Genomic DNA, 27,955 nt, shown 5'->3' on the forward strand with positions numbered 1-27,955 from the left:
TCACAGGGCCGGCGATGCTCGTGGAGAAGCGGAGACCCCAGGCTCACAAGTTCCTGTGCCTGCGGGTGGGCAAACCCATGAAGAAGACCTTCATCTCCAACGCCAGTGCCTCCATGCAGCAGTACGCGCAGAGGGACAGGAAGCACGAGTACTGGTTCGCCGTCCCTCAAGAGAGGTGAGGCCCCGCCCCCGCACCACATCACAGCTGTAGAGCGAAGGCCCCATCATTTATTTACAGTCTCAGCCCTTTGCACAGGCACATCGCACCGACTGCACACAGGTCTTCTGCAGCAGTCCAGGTCTGTATCCAAGGTTACCAAGGTTTCAATCTCTGCCTTTCTGCCGTTGAGATTTAAACCAGTAATCCCCTATCTTAGGTAAGATGCTGCAACTGATGCTTTTGCATTTATGAAGCATTTATAAAACGTACCATAACGTTCCTGTTTAACTTTCATTTTGTTGCAGTTTCTTTGTCCTTAAAGTGCCTTACTTTTTACTTGACAAAAATAAGGCATAATGGCAATCCATTTAGGTGTTGTTTTTAGTCTGATAGAAGGAAAGGGGATCTGCCGTGTTAGAGTAGTTTCTCATTCACTTTATCAGCTTAGCCCTTCAGGGTAACACACAAGCAAGCATTTGTTTTCACCAAGCCCATGAAATATGTTGTTCCAGTAAATTAATCAAAATTGTCCAACAGCTTAATTCAATTAGGTCATTTCAGGCGAGTCACTTTTGTTTTTAACTAGAATGAAATTGCTTCGACATGGCATAATTATCTGCGCTGGGAGTATAAGGCTGTCTTTGTAAAAGCTAAAATATGAATCTGATGGGTCAAAGGCCTAACCATTACCCTGTCATACACTTGGAAGTCTAATTACTTTTTAGCTGAACCATTGTAAATCAAGTCCAAGTGAACTGAATTGTGTTTTACATCTATTATTGAACCTTGAATTGCATTGCGGTGTTTTAAAATACCATATTTGCATTTGATTAATAGTTTGAACTCACATTCATGTATATCACTGATATTAAGGGGTTTAATGCATTTTGCTGTGATTTGCTTGGAATTATGTCTTTCATACAGCAGCTACTTGCACACGTTTTCTCATACCCAGGTCTGTCTTTGTATTTTTACTTTGACACTAGTGTTTTAGGAGCCTGAAAAAGACTAAACAAATCAAATGAAACAAACTGCATCTTTAGAGTGGTGTTTGCGCAAAACCTCTTCCCGCACCTGTGGTGGGAATTACCTTAATTTCCCCCGGTCGGTGAGAAGAGTCCAACAGACTTACACACAATATTCAGTTCAGATACCTTTATTCGGCCGAATAGGAGAATCCACACAGCGCCACAACACATCTGTATGAAAGCTTTCAGAACAGGTGAAAATCCATTCATTTTATACAGTTAAAAGTAGGTGAAAGGCAGGTTCTGGAATTTTCCCAAAACCTGTCTGTCTCAAACTGTTTTGCAGCTTGTCTCTGATTGGTTAAAAACATTGGATTTCTGAGAGACAGACTTGTTTAGACGTTCTGACTTCTTCAAGGCTATCATGTTACAGTGACTAAAAACAATAGAGAAATGCAGAGACAGTTTTCTGGGGAAAATAGGAACACGCACGGGAGGGGCTATGCATTCCCAATAATCCTCAGTTAGACAGAAAATAAATTTTAAATGATTTCTTAAGATTATATAAAAGCAAGTAAATATGTAAACAGCAATTTCTCATTTTTCCCTTACACACCGTGTGGGTGTGCATGCGTGTGTGTGCGTGTGTGCCACATCAAACAGCAGGCAAAGCCATTCCATTGGAGACTGGGAGATTTTGTTGTGCGAGAGTCCTGAAGGCTGTGTCCCTATGCTGCACTTGCAGAGCGTCACGGGCGGAGCGGTTTGCTAGCATCTGACCTAGTTGAGTGACCACCCGGAAGATGTGGGGGAAGTGTCACCACGGGATGGGGGGAGTGTGGGGGGAGGAGAGAAAGGGGAGAAAGGGAAGGAAGGCAGAAAAAAGGAGGTTTCGGGGCTGGTCTGCGTGCGAGTTCTGTCCTGCCCTGGCCTCAGCGCTGCCAGACCTCTGCCTGCTTGCATTTGCTGCACAGCCACCCCTTGAAGGGAATGGTACGACTGCGGAAGTAATCCAGCTCTGCAGCTTCATTCCACATATTGCAGCTAAAGGAACCGTGCATCTCACTGAAGTGAAAGCAAATGTGAAAATGTTAGTCTGAATTAATCTATTTTGTATAGCCCCACTTACAATACAGTCACGCAGCACTTTAGAACTACCCTGGTGAGTGAAGTGGTTTTTGATGCTGCAGTTTAAGAACAACAGTATTCAACACAAGTAGGGTATGGATTTTAATTATATGGGACAGGTGTTGAATCAAAGAGATCCTTTTAGAGTTGAAATTGAAAGTCCAGGTAGAAAAACATTAATTGGGGAAGTGGATTGTTATTGTTGTACAATTCCAAAGTCATTATATGGTCAAGATCAAATTGGTGCAAAATCATTTAAACATGTAGTGTGGAGCTGCATGATTCCATTGTGTTCCATCGGATTTAACCAGTCAGTTCTCACGACTCGTGGTGAAGCTTTACTTGGGGAGAAATTTGAAAAACTGTCCGATGTATAAATAACAAACGGTGTACGCGGAAAATCATGAAATTGTGATTTCCGGGAGGAAGATCCCTTTAACCCCGAGTCTTCCTCCACTATGGGTCCTGCTCCTCTTCCTCTGAATCTGTGCTCTGTCTCCTCAGGTCGGACCACCTGTACGTGTTCTTCATCCAGTGGAGTCCCGACATGTTCGGGGAAGGGCTGGGAGGCCTCGGCCGGGAGCCCGGCTTCATGGTGGTGAAGAAAAACGAGGAGTCCGAATCCGGGGAGGAGCCGCCGGACACAGACGTAACCAAGGAGTGGGAGGTAAGGCCTGGCCAACGCCTCGCTTTGGCCGACATTTTCTGTGTCTTATGTGGTTTAATGTTAGCTTTGCCTCACATTACTTACCTGTCTAATCCTTATTATATAATCACTTTATATAATGTTTCTCTGTGTTTTCAAATACATTTTGAATACATTTTCCGTTTGTTACTTATCGTGTAGGTCTGTGAAATGTAAATAACAGTATGTGTATTGTCTTCCTGCGATTTTTGTCTTCCCTGTAACAGCCGTTGAATTTTGCATGAAGTGTCACAGTTGGGGTTATCGTGTGATTTGTCCGTGCAGTTTTCCTAATACACTGAGCTTTCCTGTTTATAACGAAGGTGCAGCTACTGTGTTTTGCATGAGGGAAGACTTGTTTTGTGGAAATAATCCCACGTGTATCTTTTATGTAATTTGTTGTTTGCATGAAGACCCCTCTGGTTTATCAGCATTGGATAAATCGCTATCTGGCCTTTTTTCGTGTCCTGAATAAAGGCCATTATAAGTCATGAAATGGTTCCTTTTAATGGTGTAGTAATCCCCATCATTCACAGATCTGTGTGCTGTAATTCACACATTTTAAAAAGGGATGGCAGTAATTACATATTTAGGGTCAAGCATATGTTTAGCGTCGTTATTTGGGTTTTGGAAACACTTTTCAGTTGTGCTGTATGACTGTGAACAATAATCTATTCTTTGGCTATTTTTTTAAATTATGGGACATGGGATAGCTGCATTTACCTACCCAAACTTTCTATGAATGCATATGAGAGGGATGATATTGTCAGATGTTCAGATGTGTGGGGCTTGAGTAGTGTTGAGTATATTATATTATATTATATTATATTATATTATATTATATTATATTATATTATATTATATTATGTTCAGTCTCTCTGAAGCTTTGAATATATTTCACCACATTGAGAGACTATAGGCTTCTCTCTGCAGGTAATATAGTTTTGAAATACCAGGTTTTAGGACTTCCAGGTCTCCCATCTAATAAAATAGTTTTCGTATTATGTATATTAGTTATAGCATGTTTTAAAGTGGTTTTTTATTAATATTTCAAGTATAACCCTGTAATTTCTAAATCTCCATGGACATTATACCAGCTATAATTAGATTAGGCTATGCACTGAACAGGACAGAGCACTTAATTCATCCAGTTAATTTAAAGCCTTTTTCCTCTACAGTAAACATTAATTTGTCATCCTAAAGAGTATTTTGTACTACGAGCTTATATATTTTTGTGTAAGTATATTACACTATGACTTTACATGTTTCACAATCTGATGTTGTCCTGATCAGTACTTTTACATTACAACAATATTTATATTATTTTTAAAAATAAAGATCCATGTATTTTTTCCTAGGAATGGCATGAGCTGGTTCAAATAAATTGATAATAGATCTATAGACCTTACCAACATGGTGTACGTAGCATGGAAATGCAGGAGAGATATAACAAAGGCCACTTTGTTTATGGATAGTACAGCCTGACAGGCTGCCAAATTATTCCTGGCATACAATGAAACTGATACAGCAGAATACGAAATTGATATGCAAGCTGTGGCTCGGATTTAAATATTCATGTAGATAAATGATGTAGGAAACAAAGATGTAGGAAACAAAGTGGACAGATTTGCTTGGACCTCATGAACGTGGAGATGCCATGCCATCTTTCAGTAAAGCCATTGCTGTCAGCTAACATGCATAACACAATGCTTCTGCACTCCTGTCTCGGACATTAACGTGATTACTTTGTCGGTTTACGTATAGACACACGCAAGCACGCGCGCACACACACGCACTCACAGGCATACTGGCTTCTAAGTGTTTAATAGAAGAAATGCTGCTGTGTTTCAAGCACTAATTTTTTGGAGATAAATGGAACAAATTAAGGCTAACAGCACTGAGCAGCAATATGTGTATATTTTCCAAATAATGTCTATTCATACCTTGTAGCTATTTAAAAATAAAACCCTGTTTATTGACCCCAGTTTCCATTTAGTGGAGCAGCTTATAAAGGGCCTTCCAGCATCTTTGTTAGCACCACAGATATGAAAGGTGTTTTCACATAGTTAGTCCAGTAGCTTACCATGGTATATGCATAAGAAGAGCTCTTCCAATGTCAGCATCGCTGACTTCAAGGTCAGAATGTGAAGAAAAAAAAATCAGTTTCCTGTGTAGCATCCGTTATCAAAAAGTTACAGAAGGTCCCTATGGACATTGCAAGTCCCAGACAAGGCTTAGACAATGACGGGTAAATGTCTACTTCGTCCCTCCAGTTCTAGGGTGGGTTTAAGACAGCATGAAATAAACGTTTACTGGCATGTTCACTAGTGGTGATATATGTTTGGCAGAGGAACAGTGAAACCCATGTTGCATAGAGCATGATGTGATGTAGAAACAGATCTATTTCGATTTTTGGTTGTTTTACATCATCTAATCATAGGTGAACTTTATTGATGTCAAGGGGAAAGGAGATTAGCCTACACCTTTCATACATAGAGTATGGCAAGGAATCTTGGCTCATAACCTGGTTGCCTTTGCTAAGAAGTTTCCACTGGGTGAGAAGTATTCCTGCGTGATGATTATCCAGAGCATGAAACTGTATCCACAGATTAATGGATAAGTGACAAACCTCACTATGATACATTTGACCCATCCACTTTTGAACATTTCTGGTTCAAACTCGTGGAAACAGTCCAAGCATGAACCAAGAATCCAGAAAGCATTGGATAAATTGTTTTGAAAAAATCCCCCTAAGTAGTTATTGCACCTCATAAGCAAGTAAGAATGACCGCTGTGTCATCAGTATGCGGAGAATTGTACTCATTTTTGCGTATCTGAGTGCGTTCAGAGCTTTTGCTTTTTATAGTGATCCTGTGCGCCTTAAAAAGCGTCACTGTACCTTTAAATCCATCTGATTCGGTAACATTTTAAGAGGAAGTTCCGTGTTTTCATGTTTAAATGACGAATCGGAATTTAGTTCACCCGGTTCTCGTGTTTCAATTGGCATTTTACTGTGTCAATCAATTACATTTGGGAGACTGAAAGATAACACTATTTTGGATAATCGGTCGGAGTGTTTTGTGGGGTGCATCTGCAATTATTAGAAGGAGCTGGAATGTAACTGCCACGGATTTGTGTCGACCTGAGCAAGACATGTTTTCTTCCAGACGGGTGAAAGAGGAAAAGCCGCTGACACCTAAATACACCTATGCTGTGGTAATAATAACAATGTGTGGATATGTGTAGCCTGCTAGCTTCCTAGCAAGTTGAACAGAAACCTTGCTGGCAAGCTAGTTTGTTGTAGCTTTGATGTTAGTCGCTTGCCTTGTCGAATGGCACTGAGCGATTGAACAAGTTTGGGGGAAAGTTTGCGCTATATCAGCCACTCCTCTGTTTGTGGGGCACCACTAATTTCTGTTGCTGACTTGCTGTGGGGATGCATGTAGCACATCAGATTTGCTAGCTAAACAGTGCTTGCAACAGTTCAGCATCATTGTACTGGGTAACTAGACGACAGTCAAGTCTATGCAACTAATGCTGAAGCTTCCTTTCTGAGGTTTTATAGAAGTTACCAAACCATGCAGTTCACCGTAGGTGTTTATGAAGTATGTTTAATTTTATTGCATTTGTCAGCCAGGCATAGCTACCTGAGGTGTTGTTAAACTTCGTTTCGCCCAAATTGGCGAGCTAGCTAACGTTGGCTAAGCACTTGGGAAAAGGATGTACCGAAACCGTGTAGCTAGAAGCTAAATGTTAGCTATCTGTGTAATGTGACGTTTACTTTGCGGGACAAGGAAGACTGTGGAGTTTCCGTCCTTAGAGTTACACACTTCAGCCAACGACTTGCTAGAGAATGTGCCCGTGACTGCCTATGGCAGATGGCTGAAATGTAGTTGCTGCTGTCTGATTCTGAGAACACTAGTGGCCTTTTGTTGTAACCCTTTGAGTGGATTTTTTTGGAATGTTTTTTTTTTTTTTTCTCCAGAACTCCGTTGCTTTCAGTTACCAGCGGTGATTGTTACACCAACATTACAAGGTTCAGTTACAATTCAGAGCATTCAAATCACATATTTGTTAAAAAGTGAAGTGTTTCTTCTTGAATTAAGACACCTAAGACACGTAAGTGCCTGTACGTTTATACTCGCAGTTCCATAAAATACTGCCTTCAGAAAATTTATACCCATGCTCTTGCTGCAACACTCATCACAGTCTCCGTTGGGGATTCAGGAAAGCATAGATGAGCTTGTACTCTGCTACAAAGCACAGTTTGTACTCACGTGCAGCTCAACAGAGGAACCTGATGGTGACTTAAAGACCAGTGGGGGTCTCTTTCCATCAGCCCCTACAGTATTTGATTTTTAAAAGGACAGATGGGTTAAATGACACTAGCTACTGTGTCTAACCCGTTATAGGTGTTGAAGTTAATTTCATGCACTCCTGTGAACCCATTTTTGGCTGGACCGCAACAGCGGGGCCAGCCCTATAAATGCAAATGTCTGTGACTGAGTGACTGAGTGAGTGATGAAGTTACACCGCGCATGTCTGTGACTGAGTGACTGACTGATGAAGTTACACCATTGGTCGGTCCAGCCATATACTAGGTTTTGACCTGGTCTTGTTTCATGGCATTTTGGTGTATTGTGATACGCGATTAGGTTTCTAAAAAGTGCAATGCTTTATGTGCTAACGCGTGACATTCTGCAGAAAGTCACAATCATTTGAATACTACCACTAGGACATGTGGCCAAGTAGTTCGTAGTGAAGTGAAACCTAAACCAGGTGTGACATTATTGTGACAACTACAGTAGCATATGCTACATAGGAGAAGTGAGACAGCTACAGAATCACATCACCTGGCATGCGAGGTTCAAATGGAGCAGAATAACAGCTGCATCTGTATCATAATCAGGTACAGATGTAGCTGTAACAGTCCTCCTACCTGTCGGTACCAGTAAGATTTGATCATAAGGTTATCTGAACCCTATGATAATTCTTCCACAGTAAAGTTAGGCTATAAGCTAGGTTTATTCACTCTCAAAAGTAAAAGAAGTGTCTTGAAATATAGGCTATAGCATAAAGGTTGTTTGGTGGGAATTAAATCTCATGTTGGGACTGAATCTGCATCCTATCAAATGTAATGTTAAAGAAGCTGTATTTTATTTTATTTGTGAACACCCTGATAAATATATTGCGATTTATGATAACCAGAATGATGTTTGCGTTGTAGATAAACTTTTGGTCCTGGAGTGGTGGAGGATTGTTGAATGAGACGAATATTGTTTGTAGTGTGTGCTTTACAGCCATCTGTATTAACACTGACATAGTAACATCTGTACTTTCACAGAGGATAATATTTCCTGAAGTGCATTGTTAACGTGGCCTACATGTTGACCAGATAAAGTTTCCATTTTGCAAACTGCTTTGAAACACCAACTGATGCTGTGATTTAACTGTAAAATTGGCCTGTAAAAATTTATACTGGTTGTGTGAATGATGGTACATCCTATATGTAGGCTACATGGTATCTTTGAGTCTTCCTGGAGTCCCTTTTACCTGTGAGGTCCTCCTGAGTAATCTGTAGGACTCCACAGTAACTGCATATCCTGTACTGAAGTCAATTTAGCCTAAATGTCACTAGTCAGAGCACATACAGTCCACACAGCATGATGTAAAAAAAAAAGACGTTCACGTGGAAGTCCTACAGTTCAGCTTCAGCTTGTTGAAGTCTGTTGGTTTACAGCGTCAGTTCTGTTGAGTACTAGGATGGGGTGCATGGAGAATTTGCTAGTGTGGCTATCTAAATGGGTCTTTGTCCTGTTTCTGTTTATACAGTAGCCTACTTTATTTTTTTTTTTACGGGAGCGCTTTAATGTGATTCACAAACTTAACTAGTAGCCTAAATCTGGTTAAGTTAGGTAGCTCCAACTTACTACTCTGTCTGAGGCAAACAACTCCTCACTGTGTCAACAAGATGAGCATTATTATGCCCGCGCTATGACAGGATGTAGAGATAACGGTTGCCGTGCCCACACCGGTATGGCAAAATGTAGAGTTGACCGTTGTGATTTGAGCTTGACCGATATGTGGTTTTTAAGCCTGATAAAGATAGTGATTTCAGAGGGGGAAATTCTCTGATTATCGATATGGTGGCTGAAGTTTTTGAGCCGGAATGAAAATGAACATTTTCTGTGTGGCTTATGCACTCCTATGACAATGAAAAGGCACTCAGGAGGCTAGTTTCTTAACAAAAACTTGTTAAAAAAATAATCGCCTTGAAGAATATTTTGTTATTAACCTAATGTCAACCAGTTTATACATTGAATATTGTGACCCAAGTAAACATCAGTGTGTTGAACATCAATCTATTTATTACTGACCATCAATACTGTCAGTCACTTAGTGACACATTGTAAAACAAGAAACGTAGCCTCTCTGCATTTGCACTTGTCAGGGTGCTCCTCTTGTCCTCATAGGTATTCCCTATTATGCTAAAAAAAATATATATATTTTGACAAACGTGTCTATTTGTGAAGGTTTCTTTGTTAGTTAGCAGAATCAGGATCGAAATAGCAGAGGTGAAAAACTATGATGATTTATCTGCGGTGATTAGTCTATAATAACAATGTTTGCAAATAAAAATTATTTTCACAAAAGGTAAGGATTTATATCTGTTTCTGTGTTTCGGAATACTTGTACTGTAGTTGTAGAGATGGATTTCAAGGAGTTGTCCTTGATTATTGATACAGATATGCTCTAAAAATGCTGATGTCAGCCTGATATATCAGCCGAGCTCTAGTTACGATGTCCATTGGTTTGACACTGTGGGGATAAAAGTTGTCACGCCCACACCAATGTGATATATGTAGATATAGGACACTGCTATATGACTGTTGCCATGCCCATGTGGTACAATGTGGAAGTGCATCTTCGTGATGTCATAATCTTAAGGAATACGAAATATATTAGGCTATGTATAATTCCACCACCGTGATATAAATAAAATATATCTTACCCTCGAACATCATATTCCTCGACTTCCACCTAGCTAAAGCGGTCACAGTGGGCTATCCTAGAATTACAGCTTCTTGACAAGATCTGACTCGGCCATCAAAAAACTAAAGCACTCCCAGGCATGCTGTCCCATTGTGGCGTGTGTTGGCTTGTTGGCAAGCTACTAGCAGAAGTGACGTCACTGGTAGTAGCGTTTGCTGCAGCAGCTTTAAAATAAAAAACAAAAAAAAACAGGTGATGCAGAGTTATTTTACCTTCTGCAGAACTGCCGCCGTGTCCGACCTCTCTCTGCCCCTTCAGTTTACGCTTTGCAGAACCACTTGGATGATACTGATCCATCATGTCCGGCAAACCTGAAATTTAATCTTGTCAAACAAAATTGTCCAGCTTGAGAAATTAAAAACGCCTTCCTCCGCTGCCACAATGTTGTGCCACCAGGCTAGGAAACATGACTAAAGCCTTTGTGAAACTGTGTGGGACAAAAAATTTTGAAGTCATGAAGTCGTGTTGATTTAGATTTTGTTTCATTTCCATTTTTGTTTTCAAGCTGTGGGAACTACTTGAAAATTTAATGAGCCCTAGGCAATCTCTGTTTCATTCTTTACACATAATGAGATCAGGACAGACAGTGCAACCAGCATGATAGTGTTTCTGTACTGTTTTTAAAATCGAAACTAGCCGTTCTAAGCCTGTGGGTTATCGGGTTAAAAAAAAAAAAGTTTGCTTCCAAGCACTTTTTTTGTTTGTTTATTTGAACATTTTTCATCACATAGGCCTAGAACTTGGCTGGTTAGGGTATTCAGGGGTTATAAAATTACAATTTATGACAAGGAATCCTGAAGTTGGATTGAACTGAGGGCGTCTCCAGGGCAGGTCAAATGCGGCCAGTTGGCCGGTGTTCCCTTGATTTTCTCTCCCCCCCCACTGCTGTGCTCAACATCTTCTTCCCAGCTGCAGCAGTTACTCTTCTCCCTGTCTCTGCACCAGGTAGTGTCATTGGCTGAGTATCACCGCAGGATCGATGCGCTAAACAGCGAAGACCTGCGCGCGCTCTGCAAACGTCTCCAGGTGCCCCGCCCAGTTCCAGCTCTCTCTAGAGCGTTAGCCACCTTCCCACCCCTGCTTTCCTCCATCCCTGTGGTAGTGCTCTGGCCTGGGGGACAGCTGCCCCCCCCCCCCCCCCCGTGGGGTTCATGTCCATAGCCGCCGGGCATTACTACAGTCGCATCTCCAAGAAACAACCGAGAGAAAAAAAATGCTGAAAAAAAAGACTGTTTCTGCGGAAAATTCCCTAATTTTCTGACAAACATGGAAGCTCACCAATGGCACAGATGCCAAGCTTTAGCGGAGTGCAGCAATTGGTGTGGGTGTAGGCTACCTGGAGCCACACACCGGCCAACTCTTGTTTTGCCTCTCCAGATCCTCAGTCCACTTTTGTGATTACAAATAGGCTTCATTAGGGTTGATTTCAGGCACCCAAGAACTAATGAGATCAGCCAAAGGCTTAATCTCGCCAGTAGGCTAAAAGCATTAACCAGTAGTGTACCCAGGTGATTCGCATTTATTTAATGTCCAGTCAAATGAGGAATTTTCTGTTTGCCCACCTTTTAGTGACGCCTCACAAACTGTGTACACATTGCAGCAGCCTCGGTGAAGAGGTGCTACTTTTCCATCCTAGCGGGAAGGGGCAGGGTGGGGCGGGGTGGGGGGGATGTTTTCACTGGAAGTGTGTTTGCTTGTGCCTTGCTGTGGAACCATTGGTTGAAGACACTGCAGGTAATTTTACAAGGACACAGTAACTTGAGTGCGTTCAGGTCACCGCACAGTTCCTTTTGTTAAAGAAGAAGGAATGATCCAAATGATTCCAAACACCAAAATGCCACATTGAAAGATTGTGACTAATTAATTGGCGGACCTTGGGCCATTCATTTAAATTTTAATGATGCTGCTTTTTCTTCAGCCAACATTTACCGCGTGCTAATAATGAACAAGAGTATCCTGCTACGAGTATGTGCTATGTATATAACCCAGAAATATGCATTAATAAATTCACTCATCAGCATGGAAGTGGCAAGGATCCAAGTGCAATTCCTCAAAATTAGGTCTATCCATGTACAAAAAGGTTGGATGTAGTAATATATGCGTTTCTGCAATCTCAGTACGCATGTATTTTAATTGATGTCTCCATGTTGATTTTTGAGTCTGCATCTTGGATTTTTGCTTTCACATACAGTTCCACTGTCTGCCCTGGTTTTGCCCCCCTTTGCATTAACAAAAGCAGCCTGCCTCCCTTGCACCATGCCATGTTTGTGCCCAATACCAATTCATCACTTCGCTCTGCTGGAAAAGTTCATCAACTCTGAATTAATTATTATTTAAACAAATAAATAATATTTTTTAAACTTAGGCTTTGAAGTTCTGAGTTGAAAGTGAAGGTCACTGATCCACGGGGACACATTACTTTTATTTTTCACCCAAATCAAATTGAGACCAAGTGCCATCCCGTGAAAAGTAATGCGTGCCCCAGTGCTGCCTTCCTTCCTGTGGTCCACCCCCTCTGACAGCCTCTCCTCCCGTCAGATCTCGACTAAGGAGGAGGTCAACTCCAAGCATGGCACCTCCATCAAGACTGACCTGGAGCCAGAGACGTTCAGACCCAACCTCAGCGAGCCAAGCGACCTTCTGCTGCCAGATCAAATTGAGAAGGTACTGCAGTGTCATGGTGTCCCCAAGGACTTCTCTAGTATGATTGTCACCAATGCATGATTTATCCTATTACTTGTCATCTTCATGTAGGGTCATTGGCTTTGATTTAAATTTCTGTCCTCACGTTGTATGGTACTATATGCGGATTCACTTTACCAGGAAACATTTATAGTATTGTTGACATGAATAGGTCATTGGGTGGAGGATGAATCCTAGGCTGTTTCAGACACCTTAGTAATTATCCATAAAACATTTATTCTTGATACATGAATATGAATGAATGTTGCTGCTATGACATCTGCAATGGTTTCTACTTATGTGAAAAAGTATTTACATCCACAAACCGTACAATGGATTTCCTGTAACTAAATACTCTCAAGATTTCTATGTAAATTAAGGAAGTTTAGTACCTTGGAAAAGGTTTCAGTTTCGGCCTATTTTGTGGTCATGACTAATAAAGAATCTGTCATTGTTTAGCTTTCTCTTTCTTTCTTTTTTGTGAACAATTTTCAGAAAATTAGTGGGTAAGGCATACATTACAGAGAAAATCGTCCATAACAGGATAGCATGTCAGTGCCTCTACCCCACCCCCCAACCCCCCAAACAAAGGAAGAAAAAAAAAGGGGGCGGGTTTCCCTTTCCAATATTTTTTTAAAACGCAGAAAAATGCATATTCTCACCGCAGGTTTATAGAACTTTCTTCTCTACATGAATTGATAAAACGGTGATATCATTATATCTAAATAAATCAATAACCACTGACACAAGCCACGTTATGTATGTTTTAGGTGTCAAAAGCAGTCATGTAACATACATTTCTTATTTGCTTGCATACAAGGTATTAGTTTGCTGTCTTCTCGGTTTGCTGTCTTTTCACCTACAGAAGGTGTTCGATGAAATAGTAGGGAGTTTTTTTTTATAATCAGATTTGTTCTTCATTTCAAACTTTCATTTTATTGTAGACCAGCTGACACCGAAATTTTAGAAAAAAAGGTATGGCCTGCATTAGTAATATGAGACATCTGTATTGGGGGTATGGATGTCTTATAAATAAATAAATAAATAGTATGGACCTTACACAAATAAAATACAAATATTGTTCCTGTCTTACAAATTGAACAATTTGCAAATAAAAATAATTGGTTCGTAGATACAATACAGGCCAATAGTACTAGGCCTCCTGTGGTTTTAAATAAAATAATTTAAAAAACTTTACATAGAGAAGAATTTTTAAACCACTGATATTCTAATTATCCTAATTAACCTGTAGTACAAGTAAAATAGACACTAAAGTTGCTAGAAATATAACAAAAAAGAAGCTTAGATGTGTGGGGCCAAGTAAACATATTGTGGCGAGAGGGTTATTACTGGAGAGAAAGCAAAGAAGCTTAAGATTTATGGGTACAGTACACACTCAGAAGGGTCCAATTGATGGGCAGTAACCCCCCTCCCCGGTGCTATCTCCCTATCCCTGTGATAACAGTCTATATTACAGGAGTTGATTGCATAAAATGGCCTGGAACATAATGTCTTGAATGGGAACCCTGAACCTGGAAGATTTGACTTTCCTTTGGAAGCAAACCAGTTGAGAGCTATGCCATAGATCTCCAGGCTAGTCTGGAAAGTGGTGGTCAGCCATGTCAAAGGCTGCAGAGAGGTCAAGATGGATCCAAATAGAGAAGAGAGACGCTGTTTTTTGCAGAGTGGAACTCTTCCCTCTCCGCTAGGAGGACCATCTCTGTTGAATGGTTAGCCCAGAAGCCAGGCTGGTGAGGGTATAAAAGGTTATTCTGCGAGAAAAGGAGACAGCCGGTTAAAAACAGCAATTTTGAGAGTTTTGGAAAGAAAGGAAAGAAGAGAGTCAGGGTGGTAGTTGTAGATGTCAGAGGGGTCAGAGTGGATTGGAGGGAAAGGCTTGTTTGATGACAGCAGGGACACATCGAGCTGACAGGGATCACTTTTCCAGAGAAGAGATAAATGGGAGGATGCTGGGAGAGATGGACTGGAGAGGGGTGTAGGGATGGGATCCAGGGAGCAGGTAGTTGGGTGGTGGGATACTGGTTGAGAGGTGTTGACATGTGTAAGCGGAGAGCAGGCAGAGAGGGTGGGATAATTATTGGGGAGGGGGAGGGGTGTCAGCAACGGGTTGACTGAGGTTGAGGACTGCATCTTGAAAGAATTTACCAGCTGCAAATATCTCTGTATCTTGCCGTTAAGTCATACCTTGATGCACCCGTAAGACTGGTTGAACCACATTGTTGAGAATCCTGTGGGAGGTGTGATGTTTAGCTTTTGACCTTGATTCTTATTTCACAAACAGTATCATATTTTTCTTGTTTTTTTTATACTCATTTTTTATTTATTTGGAATAGCCAATTGTACTCAAGCCTGTCCATCACTGCAGCATTATGACAGGTTTGGAGAGGGCATATGAAGCCAAACATCCTCCGTAACTAGCTGTAGCCTGTTTTCAGTCTGCAGTTCGTCAGCAGCGCTAGATAGACATTGCTTCAGGACTACAGCCAGCACACACAGACCACTGAGAGGGATGGGGCAGGGAAGTACCTGCCTAAAGAAACTCCCCATCCCTGGACTGCAGATGTTATATTCAGACAGTGTTTACTGCGCGAGGGTTTGTATGCCAGTGGAGCATCTCATTTAAGTTCACTAGGGCTTCCATTTAATACACACCTCATACAAGCCCATGGCAGGTAGGGCAGGGATTGTAAAGAGGGTGTACTGTTTTTTTTGTTAGCTTAGCTAATAAACTAGCTAATGAATAGTGGCAGATTGTATGTTTCCCTGAACAGCACCACATGGTACGGAGCAATCGTTATCTCATCTGTTATCGCCACCTTGCCTACTCGCTCTTCGGGCGCTTGGAAGAATGAAGGCTTGCTAGAAACCTGATAGCGTCTGAGTCCGAGCGTGTGAGATCTTGGGATTTTATCACATTTACTGTGGATAATGTTAAGCACCTCGTCTCAGGGTGGTGTTTACATTTTGACCCCTTCTGAAGGGTAATTGGATAAACCCTTTGTGATTAATCCGTTTGTGAAACTTAATGTAATCCAAGTGTTGTAGAAGTTGGACTTGCTGGGGCCTGCCATAGGAGATCCATAGAAACATGCGTGGGTAAAACAGTGTGCACAGCGTCCCCAGCATATTTAAAGAGTGGTGTGCGTCAGGCGCATCGATCGTAGTTAAGTTTCTCTTCGGCTGGGAAGAGCACCGCCTGTTTTTTTTTTTTTTTTTTTCTTTGTCGCCATGACTACCATGAGTTAATTTATAAATTTGTCTTTGATAAATGTTGATTGTTGCGTCTGCTGCTTTTTGTCAAGCTGGCGAAGAACCTCCCGCCTCGAACGATCGGGTACCCCTGGACGCTGGCCTTCGGCACGTCGAAGCACGGCATGAGCATAAAGTCGCTGTACCGTGCAATGCAGGGCCAGGACACGCCCGTTTTGCTGGTCATCAAAGACAGCGACGGAGGGGTAAGCGCCCCACCCAAGCCCCTCCCTGCCTTTTAAAGAGCATCTCAGGCCTTACTTCGAGACATTGGAATTTACCATGGGTTTCTCTTAATGTGTTTTCAAATGTAGACTACATATCAGGTTTTGTGATGAAGTTTTTGTGGTTTGTGTTATAGTGTATATATGAGCCTCCAGGAAGGCATTGAGTTGGGAGCTGCCAAGCAACTGGTCATGTGTCTGTGAAAGCACAGGCTATATGCTGTTCATGCTGCATATAGCCAACCATAGTTTCTCTTCCTGTTTGAATTCGGGTTTCATTTTATAAGAATGTATTTTCTTTGATGGAAAACGTGTTCATGGAAAAACTTAATCATCATTGATTTTCATATATGAAGGAAGCAAATGACCATGGCATAGACTTTATTCAGGTTCTTTAAAAAAAAAAAATGTATATGTGTTTGAATCCATTTTGTTGCTCATTTGATATTGCATGTTTATGTACCTGTAGATCTTTGGCGCGTTAGCGTCAGAGCCCTTCAAAGTCAGCGACGGCTTCTATGGGACCGGGGAGACCTTCCTCTTCTCCTTCTACCCAGAATTTGAGGTATGCTGGGTGTTCGGACTGATTTTGGAAAGTTGGCTCCCTTTTGTCTAATTGTAATATTCAGATGTTCTGTTCCGCCATTGGCCTTGCAGATGTGGGCATGCGCAAATTAACTGACAGCAGCACTCTGCGCAGAGCCCCTCATAGCCCACCTCTTCTGTCTTTGTGTTTACCCAGCCTTGATAACTATTTAGATCTGCACAACAAGATTACTCCAGTTCTTTCAGCAAGCAGGCCAATTGTGTGTATCAAGGCATGAAGTCAGTTTATAACACTTTCTCTGTCAACTGCTTCTTCACACAATGACCCGCGCGGTGCTGTTTTCTTTCCCCTCAGGTATTCAAGTGGACAGGGGACAACATGTTTTTCATCAAGGGAGATATGGACTCCTTAGCATTTGGAGGTGGAGAGTGAGTAACTCCGTTTGAATTACCGGAGAACACGGGTGCTTTCATCGAAGAACTGCTGCGAGAGAAAGTGCGTCAGGGAGTAGAGCTTGCTTTACAGGAAGTTGGACAGTCTGTGTAAAATGGAGGGATTGGCGGGCTGTTTTGTATGGTTAACAGCCCGTCTTCATTTGGATGCACTACCAGTGAATGCTCTGTATCACAGGTGCTAGCCCAGGAGAGCCACAGTGTCTGCTATTTCCCAGTGTTTTTCAGCACTGGTGATTTGTTTAAATCATTGATTGGCTTGAGTCCACACACATTGTTCTCCAGGCATTAATTGGCTGCTTATTGAAAGGAAACCACAAATACCTGCAGATACCGCTGCCCTTCAGGCCTGGAGTTCGATACCCCTGCTCCAGATTTAAGTGAAGGGAAAAAGTTTTTAACGCTTATGCTAAAATCACAATGGAGACCCAGTGCATCTATGGATCCTGTCCTAGCGCAAAGCATGTTAGTACATGACCCTAAAGTTTGACAGTAGCTCACAAATTTATTCAGCAAGATGGCATTTGTAAGAATAGTTGTTTATTTCTTGCTATTTAACATTAGCTTTGATTTTTACAGATTTTGTTTATTAGAAGTTACACCATCGGTCGGCCGAGTTATGAAGTTACACCATTTGTCTGCCAGATCACGTGTGTTAGGTCCTGCCATATACTAGGTTTTGACCTAATCTTGTTTAGATAGCAGTTTTCTCTACAAATGACGAAGTCTTTAATTGTTTAGGGTCTGAAAGTAGCTCCCGAACACCCGCCAAACGTGGGTAGATTATGTCAGTGTCGGGTAAACGGCACTCATTTACATTACATTACATTCATTTAGCAGACGCTTTTATCCAAAGTGGCGTACAAAACCTCATATCATGGTCATTGGAACAACTACAAAACACAGGTTCGATAAGGTACAATACTCATTTTGTACAGTTTATTTATAACCAAGAACACAGTTCAGTTCACGCAGTGAACATTATTCTGACCTAACATATGCTAAGTCAAACTAGGGGGAAGACTCAATATTAGGACGAATACAAATTACAATAAGTACTGGAATGGAGGTACATGTAACGAGTGGCATGAAAGACGGAATTTTAAGTGAAGTTTTTTATGTAATTTGCCAGATGCATTGTTGTGTAGAAATCAAGCTCCTGAAAAAAACCCAAACATACATGGAAGTTCGTAGATGACTTCATCTCCCACAAATCCTTGTGCTCATTAGGCAGCTCTGATAGGACATATCTGTGGTCTGCTTTCATCGCCAGTCTTGACTCCTGCAAGAGCGACACTGAACAATAATTAACATTTGCCAATGCATTTCTGTGAAAATCAGTGCCAAATCTATTGCTCTTTTAATTTAAATTTCTGCATGTTTCATCCACCAGGACATAGTGGCTGGTTCAACAAAGTTGTTTCAGACCCTGCTTGTTGTTGACTGTAGATCTCACCAGCATTCTTTGTTCCTGCATGTCCCTGACAAGGTTTTTTTCCCCACATGCTACATGCTACTTGTACCCAAGGATGATCAGACATCTTGAGTTAGCTATTTCAACATTCATCACTACATAAAATGTTTGGGTAGGAGCGCTTCCTGGACTCAAACAGATTTTGTTTGAGGTGCTCTTTGGATGGGATACGTATAGACATCAAAATCAAAGAAAACTCCAAGGCACTCTCTTTTTTGACAATTAAAATGCCTTTATTATCGTGGAATGGTCATATTAAACCTTTAAAAACAAACTCCAACACGTTTCAGCATCAAGCTTTCGTCAGATCAAAACATCACATGTTGGTTACCCAATTAAACACATTTCTGCAGTGTAGAGCTAAGCATGATCTAAACTATGGACATTGCAGGTAGATGGATGGTATTGGGGTAGTTGGGTTCAGACGTTAGACAGCCATGATGCCTGCAGAAAATCTGGCAGTTCAGGACTTTCGTCTTCTCTCCTCATCATCGCCTGCCACAGTCAGTATTGCATCAGAACTACAGCCACCTGCTTCTTTCTGGGAAAAACCTCATATACCATTGTGGGGACTCCAGGATCACTGTGTCTACAGTTGACTCATATTTGTCTATAATGCGACCAATTTTCTAGGTCTTGTACTGTTGTTCTAGCCTTGTTATAGGTACTTATTTGCGAGTCATTATGGCTAAGAGTGTGTTCTGGATGCCAAAATGGGATTCATCCCAATGAACATCCCTTTGTTTCTCTCACAGGGGCGAGTTTGGGCTGTGGCTGGACGGAGACCTCTATCACGGCAGGAGTCACTCGTGCAAAACATTTGGCAACCCTATGCTGTCCAGGAAGGAGGACTTCTATGTGCAGGACATCGAGATCTGGTCGTTCGAATAAGACTCCTGGGGGGGCGGGAGGCGGGGGGTTGGGTAGGGGGGGATTATTGAAATGTAGGACCTCCCCAAAACACCAGTGTCCCAAACCTGACTGCGCATTACCTCGACTCCCCGGACGGCCGGCGAGAAAGCGTGCGACCAAGCTTACTGTCTGTTACTACTGTTACTACTTGCGTCAATACAGAGCTTATTTGTGAAGTTACTATTGGTGTGTTTTCTCAGAGTTGAGTGCAGGGAGGACGCGGGGGACCGGGGGGAGGGGGATTAGGGGTTTGGAGGGTGACGTAGGGAGCCACAGAAAGGCATGCCGTTGGTATGTTCATGGAATTATGGGATTGAAGACCATCGGAGCATTAACACCTCAGGTGCCGATGATGGTAGCACAGGTTTGGGACCAGCAGAGGAACTGCGGCAACATATGCAGATACAGAGCTGACCCCCCTCTTTCCGGATCTTTCCTCGTACCATCCTTGGTCGGGTAATTCGTACTTGGCGCAGGCCTTAAACTGTGTCCGAGAGGAAGTGCGCAAAGCCGACGGCGCAAGGTTTCCGCTGCGTGCAACGCCTAAACACGTCCGCAGGTTAGGACCCTGCGAAACGCCAACAGTTCCCACCTGGCTGTTGCCCTGGGAAGCAAAGTATAGAGTACTTTGTATTATAGTTCTCCTGTCATTCACCCATCATTGCGTACCATCTCCAAGCACATAGCTATAATCAGAATACCCATAGTCGTACTGTTCTGTTAAGTGGGTGTATGTGTGAGTTCAGCTAACACCTCCTCCAGCCAGGAGCTGTGTGTACTGTTCGTAGACAGTAATGTGTTGCAATAGATTTGTGGAATATGCAAATTACTGTCATGTGACCTCAAGTAATACGGGGGGCACTTTGTCTACCTGTTGTTCTTTCAGAGAGAACTTGTAAAGCTTTTACGTCTTGACAAATAATTGCTTTTCTGGATATAATTTGAAAAGCCTGAGACGTGGTTTATTGTTTTACATAAATATATTGCAATTATATATTTATATATATGTGATTATATATAAATATATATAATTATATATATTGCTGTTATAAGTGTGACAGTGATCTTTCTTTGTGCTGACATTTCAGCTGCTACAAATATAATGTATATTACCCTGTAAATTAATGTTAAAATAGTAGATTTGTTCCTATATATAAATATACATAAATACATATATATAAATATAAATATATATAAAGTGTGGATTGGTGGGTTGCTTATAGCACTTTAATCTTAGTATACAAGCATAAGGCCAGGTTCTTGGGTACATTAGCAGTAGCTGTACAGTCAGTTTTCTTTGTTTAGATCATGAAGATGTTAACTGTTCATAGGAAGCTTGCTGCTGCAGTATTTATTCAAAAAAAAAAAAAGTTACCGGGCAGTTCCCAAACGCCCAGCGTTACAGACGAAGAGAACACCGCGGGCGCTGAACGTCGAAGTCCAGCGCAGAGCGTGAATTTCTCCTCTCCATGTTACCTGTCCAGTGGTGTGTCACGTTGTTAGCGTGTAGACAATGTTTACAGACAGCTAGAGGACGCGGAGATGTAAATAACAATTTTTTTTTCTCAGTAGCTTTTTTTTTTTTCTTTCTCTCCCCCTCTCTGGTCTTCCACAGCAGTGTTAGTGTCCCTGTGGAGTCACAAAGAACTACATGAATAAGTCCTCCAATTAATTTCACCAGATTACAGTGTAACAGTGATGTATAAATAACAATACAAATGAATAAATTGTCTAACCTGGGACTTGTGACTGTATTGTTTTGGTTTTTTACTTTCAGCCTGTCTGCAGTGTTTTGTTTACTACAGCACAGTATTGAATATTGACCAAGCCAGTGCATTGCAAACAGATCTTTTCCTGGAAAGGGGCAGTAGGAGCACTTGTGTTGCCTGGCACTAAGATACTAGGGAAGGTGTTTTAAAATAATAAAAACGTGCTTTGTTGTGTGTGGTTGCAACAGAAGTACAAGGCCCCCTTCTGTTTTAGTATATGCTTTTGTGCCATGGATCACAAAGTTATAGTTACATTTTTGTTGGCAAATGTGGCAAAAAAACAAAAACAAACTCTTGAATAAAGCCTGTCAGCATTTACAAGAAATTGAACAAATGCAAAAATTGTCAATAGATGGTCACATTATAAAGATTACTGAGAGTCAACATTGACATTAATTAGGGAGTAAACACAAACAAGGGCACATATTCATAGTGGTAAAGATCATTTGAGTTATAATTTGTTCAATACAAAAAGCTCCTTCATTACTATCGCAGTGAGCCAGCAGTATACGAGACTGTTTCCAGGACCTTGCAGGATAGCGGTATGGCTAGGGCTGTCGTCAGTTGTCCACGTGCCATGGTGTTACCAGACTGGCAGATGTTCAAGCAGATATCCTCACCAAGCGTTTCCTGGGAACAACGTATCCAGTTTCAGTATAAGCAAAGAAACGCAAAGTTCAAACACCCTGGAAGCATCAGAAGGACCCTCTGTGCTGAAATGCTCTGCTCTGTATACTCCTGCACAAAACTGAAGGGGAGGCGCGTGCAGAAGTCTGTAGGGGAGCCAACTCGACCCATATTCAAATCTACCTACCATATTCAAATATTCAATCTTTGCATCTTGGGGTTTGATTCCCCACCGTGGCACTTTCTGCTCTCTGATCCTATTTCTATATGTCTACTTTCCCTGTCTAAATGAAGTGGGGAAAGTACAGGCTGTTCTCCTTTAAAAAACCATCAGCAAACAAACCATTATTTTTTAAACATGGGTTGTGTGGGTGTTAAGGACCATGTCCCTGAAAGACTGACCGTTTCCTGCCATTGTAGACTCCCAGTCATAACTAGCTGATGAACCTCCTGCGAGGTCATGTAGAAGAGAACATTGACATTTTCATGGCCGAGATGGGCGCAGTGCCAGATACTCAGCATTTAACTGACAAATGGACGTTTTACTTCAGCTTTCAATTTTTTCCAGAGGTGGAAAGTCCAAGGGTCAGAAAGTTAAAGTTCTGCCTTGTGTTTTCTCCACCCATGAACCAAGCCAGCTGATGTCACTAATTACTGTAGTTCTACCTCCCAGCTGAAGAATTGTGCTAAATTAGCAAATCCAGGTGATTGTAACAAAGTACTGGGAAGGACTTTCTGAATCTGGATTTTACACCTCAGCTCTTTACATAAAATCCATTTGTACAGTTTCATATTTTGCTGAAGCTATATAAATTGATTTACTCAAGGATACAATTGCAGTGCCTCAGCTGGGATTTCTACACTTTTGGAGTTAAAAGTCCTAATCATGGTACTACACTCCCACTGAAACTGTAGCATTTCATTACATGGTTAACTCACCTAAGCTGGTGTCTCCCATCTAAACTGCTTACTGATTTCAAAGTTTTTTAAAAACCGAAGACCGTATGGTTCAGCAGGACAAGGGCTTAATGGCCTGTTTTTTTCACTATATACTTGTGATGACCTGGCAAGGTTTGAATCTGCATCTATAGAGGAAAGAATCAAATCATTCAGGAAAACCGAAGTGTCACTCGGTTTGCTGTGATTAGCTCAGAGTTGATGTACCTTGTACAATACTGATGCAGTTACCAATCAGATACACCTCTTCATATCTGAACAGATGGCGTGTTTAGGTTGCTTTGTAATGAGGAATTTGGCTGAAAAACTATGTTCACAGGCATTTTATTAATTAATTTTAGTCTCCCCATGTGAGGAAGTATTTAAAAAAATAATTCAGAAAAAATCTAAAAAGCTGTAGTTTGCTTTGCAAATTGGTTTTCAGCAATGTAAAGTACATTAAATTTGTTGCTTTAACATTCAAAATGTGGGTATGGTCCTTAAAAATGCTGACTAATGGAATTCAAACTCTTAGTATATATTTAACATGTCAACACAACTGCAAATGTGATAGAGGTATCCAAGCATTTGTTACTTTAAGCGATTGTATGTACGTACATAGACTCTAATGGATTGCCCTAGTTTTAATTTCCAGACATTTCAGTCAAGGTACTCAGATACTAGTTGTTATGAATGGTTGTTTTTAATGCCTTAATTAGTGCCCTCTGCCAAAGTATGAGACCATAAATGTACCTAGGACACAGCCAAGGTAATCGAATGTTTGCACAGATGTTGGGCAAGACATCCCTTTCAAGTATCACGTTTTTCAGATATTGTAGAGAGCGAGAGAACAGAGTCAGGTGGTGAAGAGTTAGTGGGAGCTTGGAGACCGCTTAAATCAGCCAAACATAAAGTGTATATCTGTTCAGGCCCTTATCAATAAAATGCTCCGTTTCCAAGAGATGTCATTTAAAGAGTTCAGTTGGCTTAATTACAGCCCCTGCATAAATGGTGTCTTGTCCTCAAATACTTTGAAAAAACTGTCCACACTCGCATCCAAATCGATCTGACATTTGTAACAAAAGGTTTTTGAAATTGGAAAAAAAACATGGCAACTTTGGTGTGCACGAAGACAGTTGATGTCCCAAAGTTGTAGTAATGATAAAAATCGAAAAGAGAAAAAACCAATCCATGTGCAACTTTCACACAAACTGGGACGGCAGCATTTACTGGCCTGACGAGATCTTATGGAGACTGTTGGGGGGCAAAGCTTTGGCATATGAAGGAATGGCTTTTAGGGGCCCTGTGAGGGAGATTAGGAACTTTCAACAGCTGATTCACTACAGAGCAGAAGGTGATCTGGAGCTGACATACTGGCTGCTTCGACTTCGAAAGTATTTCAAAAGTGGTATTAGGTATGATGAAGTCACTAGATCTGCCTCTCTCCCAACTCAGAGGACTGACTCATAATAGAGCCATAAACATGTCTGGTCGAATGCAAGGAATGCTTGTGCAGAAATAACAGCCTGCTTTATGTACACTGTGTTCCACGTAGTTTCAACCTTATATTTCAAACACCTTGTGGAGCCACTGCTGTCATCAGACACTCAATAGCTGTAGTACATGAGTCAATCTTCTTCAATCAAGCAAATTCAAGGTCATCTTCAAGGACATCGCAAAATCAGGGCGAGATGTTACACCTTTGAAACCTCTTTGTCCTAACCGGGGGACTGTTCGCCTCATTGCTTTGCGCTCACTTCTCAGCTAATATGAGTCTGTGCTCAATTCCCTTGAATAAATTGCATCATGCACTAAAAACGGTAAATCAATGAAGCCCAGTGTGCTTTGTGAGAAATGTTATGGAAGGGAACACTGTCTTTGGCCTTGTAATGGCAGAAGATCTGATGAGGGACTTGGAGTGCCTCCCTGCAGCTGAAGCAGCGGACAGTTTCAGGCGTGAACGAGGCTGTTGACTGTAAAAACTGGCATTCTTACAGAGAGAACTGATTAACATTCTGAGTACCTATTCAGTAAGGTTTCCAAATTTGTGATTAAGACCGATCTTCAGCCGATTCAGATGCCTCAAATCTGTAAGCCAACCAAGCATTACTTGGGTTAGGTTGCTGCCTATGTTCATCCTGATGCCCAGTCATACTATTGAGTACAGCACATTGGACACCATTACTACCCAGTTTTAGAGCATTTTGAACAAGAAGGAATCAAGAAACTGAGCAAGCTTGAGCGTGTCCTGATGGGTGAAATAGATGACATCGCGGATGAGTACCCGGAGTTAAACTGAAGGCACTAGCAATGTTTAAGACTAGCAGTCACACATTTCAAACATGCACTGGTGTTGTTGGAATTTTGAGGAGCATTTTGAGGTGCCTGAGGTGAGGGTACTTTTTGGACCGGTGGAAGCTTTGGCAAAGCCGCTGCTTGCAGCACCAGCATGTTCTGTACAGTACTTCCACCCAGAGGTGGAAGAAAGTAATCATCCTGCCATGTGTGTCTTCCACCCATGAACTCAGCCAGCTGATTTCACTAATTGTTCTACCTCTTCTTCTGGCTGAAGAATTGTGCTCGTTAGCAAATCCTGGTGATTGGAACTAAATACTGGGGAGGTTTGTTACTTTCTGAGCCTGGGTTTTCCACCTATGGTTCAAATTTTGCCAACTAACCTTGAGGTACAATCAACTTTTTTCCACGAATCACCATTTTCTTGCCAATGAGAGTATATGACTATCACTTAAAACGGACAAATAACTCATCTCAGGGTAAATATGTGTTCATTCTGATTCTAAAGTTAGGCCTTGTTAATAATAAACAAAACGTTGTTTGAAATTATGTATTATGAAATATCCTCATATTGCACAAAATTAGTTCTCAGAATAAAATTTTTTATGGGAGGATCCTTAGACCCCCATGAAAGGTTTTGTCTCTCCAATGTTCAAACCATCATTGCACCGTTGCGTACATATAATTGCCCTGATATAAGTGCCCTTATATCAGGGCACCTTCAATAAATATGGTTGGCCAAATTCATTTTATTGTCTGTCAAATGTTATCAATGCTCAGGAATATGAGGAAATTATATAATGGTAGTTTGATTCCAATGCTCAGAGAAAAAATTATTTAACATGAAATCATTTTTTCAGGAAAAAAAGGGCACTGGATGTCTGACCTTGGTTATGTCCTCCATTCCCATAACACGACAGAAAGGAGACATACATTGGACATTATTATAATATGTAAACGGCTGATATCCTTGCTTTGAATTGTGTGAAGAGAATTAGCACATACTTCTAGGTATGTTCATTTATTCTGACACATTTTCATAGCTTTTTAAATGTACTGCCTATAGCCATGGAATTCTGCTTTGAAATATACTGGATAGGGGAGTTATTACAAGCAAATCTTTCAGCTAAAGACAGACAGGTCATATGCATCATCTTGAATTACTGATAAATCAGAAATTATGAGTTTGCCTTCATCAATATTATAAGTTGACTGCAGATCAACACGAGAAAGGGGAGTTTCTACTGCATGTGTTGGTGCTGATTGTTTCTGTCCTTCTGAGGGGTTTGATAAATTGAAAGGAAACTATAACAGTAGAAGTTATACATACATTGTACCTATAGAAACATTTGGCGTGACAACCATGCAATTAATTTATGAAAATTGATTTGATGTGAAGAAAATGGACTTCTAGTGTCCTCCACTGATGTGAAACATTATTACAGAAATCAGTGTTTTCTTATTTGCGTGCATAAAAAAATTATAAAAGCATATCATTTATATAACTTATATAACATATTAAAGAAAACTGTTTTCTAACTGATTTGTTTCGGTGCCAAAGGCAATTTTCTAGATTTGTATCTAGAAATGACCATTATTGTCCAAAATGGCCATTTTGGGACCCTTTACTATTTTTAATACAGACTGCCTCTGTATTCTCTTCGTGTATGCCAAAGAGAAATTTTGTTTTTTTCTGATATAGTTTAGGTAAGGACAAAACAATATGCTAAAGCATGAATAAAAATGTTAGGTTTTTCTTTTTGGGCTGTGGTACATGTAAAATCAAAGGATAGATGTACGTATGAATGGCCAAACAAAATGGGTTCGAAAAATGACCGCTATTGACAGGTAAAGGAATGTGACTGAAGCCTAAATTTTCAAATTCAAAATGAAATACGTGGAAGTGCTGCCATCTAGCGGGGAAAATCTAACTGCCATGTTGCTTTTTTGATGAAACATTACATACTAACATGAGTACTTTCAAGACCAAAGAAAGATTTTTGTTAATATAAATATGCAGTAACAAGAAATGGACAGAACTAATGGGTTTAATAGGCAATATTAAGCAATTAATTTCATCAGTAAACTATGTACGGTGGCCACCGCAGTAAACAGATCAGACATTATTGTAAATAGATATATAAATAACAATCCAGAACAGCTTTTTTTTTTTAAATCACCGACCACCTTAGCTCCTTGAAACCAGATGAGGCAGGTTAACTGCATAATCAACTGCCAGGACCACGGTTGTGGATCCCTACCTTACTGTAAGACAAAATTATTATTGCCTAGTGCTTTAGGATACATCTTAATACTCTGAAGTTGCATCCAACTTCCTTTCCTTCCTTTGTAATTTCATTGGTATTAAGCAATGATTGACTATGTGAGGTTTTGGCCACATTGCTTTCACCTGGCCATACTCTACAGATCAGGTGAAGGGTTAGGATGTGACTTTATAGGTTAGGATGTGACTTCATAGTTTTTGGACAGCCTTGGTTTCACAATGTTGTGATGGGGATCACTTTAGCAAGGACTGATTTTGTTGATAATATATGCAGTGGACCTTTTTCAAGCTTTGGTTAGTTAACCTCGAATGACACCTTCAACTGTTTTTTTTTTCCAGATGCAGTATGCTGATAATGAGGATGTTTCAGTTGTATCCTTACCCAGTCACAATAAACTAGCAAAACTGGTTTCTCTAGTGAACAACCTATACTGACTTTTCAAGTGCATACCTTGCTGTGGTAAGGAAATGGCCTAGAGTTCTCTTAAA

General features: G+C 41.0%; 1 protein-coding gene and 1 long non-coding RNA gene across 5 annotated transcripts in view; both read left to right on the forward strand.

Annotated features, from left to right (window-relative positions):
* oxr1a (oxidation resistance 1a) overlaps window positions 1-21,297 on the forward strand; it is a 176,910-nt gene extending 155,613 nt beyond the window's left edge. For 2 of the 4 annotated variants that reach the window (XM_064338057.1, XM_064338068.1), the window contains 8 exons: window positions 7-175; window positions 2,761-2,923; window positions 10,940-11,020; window positions 12,533-12,658; window positions 16,000-16,152; window positions 16,640-16,735; window positions 17,072-17,145; window positions 19,399-21,297. In XM_064338057.1, coding sequence (XP_064194127.1) covers window positions 7-175; window positions 2,761-2,923; window positions 10,940-11,020; window positions 12,533-12,658; window positions 16,000-16,152; window positions 16,640-16,735; window positions 17,072-17,145; window positions 19,399-19,534 — 998 coding nt within the window. In that variant the 3' untranslated portion in view covers window positions 19,535-21,297. Of the gene's footprint in view, window positions 1-6; window positions 176-2,760; window positions 2,924-3,790; window positions 6,158-10,939; window positions 11,021-12,532; window positions 12,659-15,999; window positions 16,153-16,639; window positions 16,736-17,071; window positions 17,146-19,398 lie in introns of those variants that run through there. The other 2 variants (XM_064338078.1, XM_064338088.1) reach the window with 2 other exon arrangements.
* Window positions 6,164-9,195, forward strand: LOC135256420 (uncharacterized). The gene is made up of 2 exons (XR_010330430.1): window positions 6,164-7,806; window positions 7,851-9,195. It is a non-coding gene; the product is annotated as an uncharacterized LOC135256420 (long non-coding RNA).
* Window positions 21,298-27,955: the final 6,658 nt, after the last annotated feature.

Source organism: Anguilla rostrata, chromosome 1, assembly GCF_018555375.3.
Source record: "Anguilla rostrata isolate EN2019 chromosome 1, ASM1855537v3, whole genome shotgun sequence".
Classification (NCBI taxonomy): Eukaryota; Metazoa; Chordata; class Actinopteri; order Anguilliformes; family Anguillidae; genus Anguilla; species Anguilla rostrata.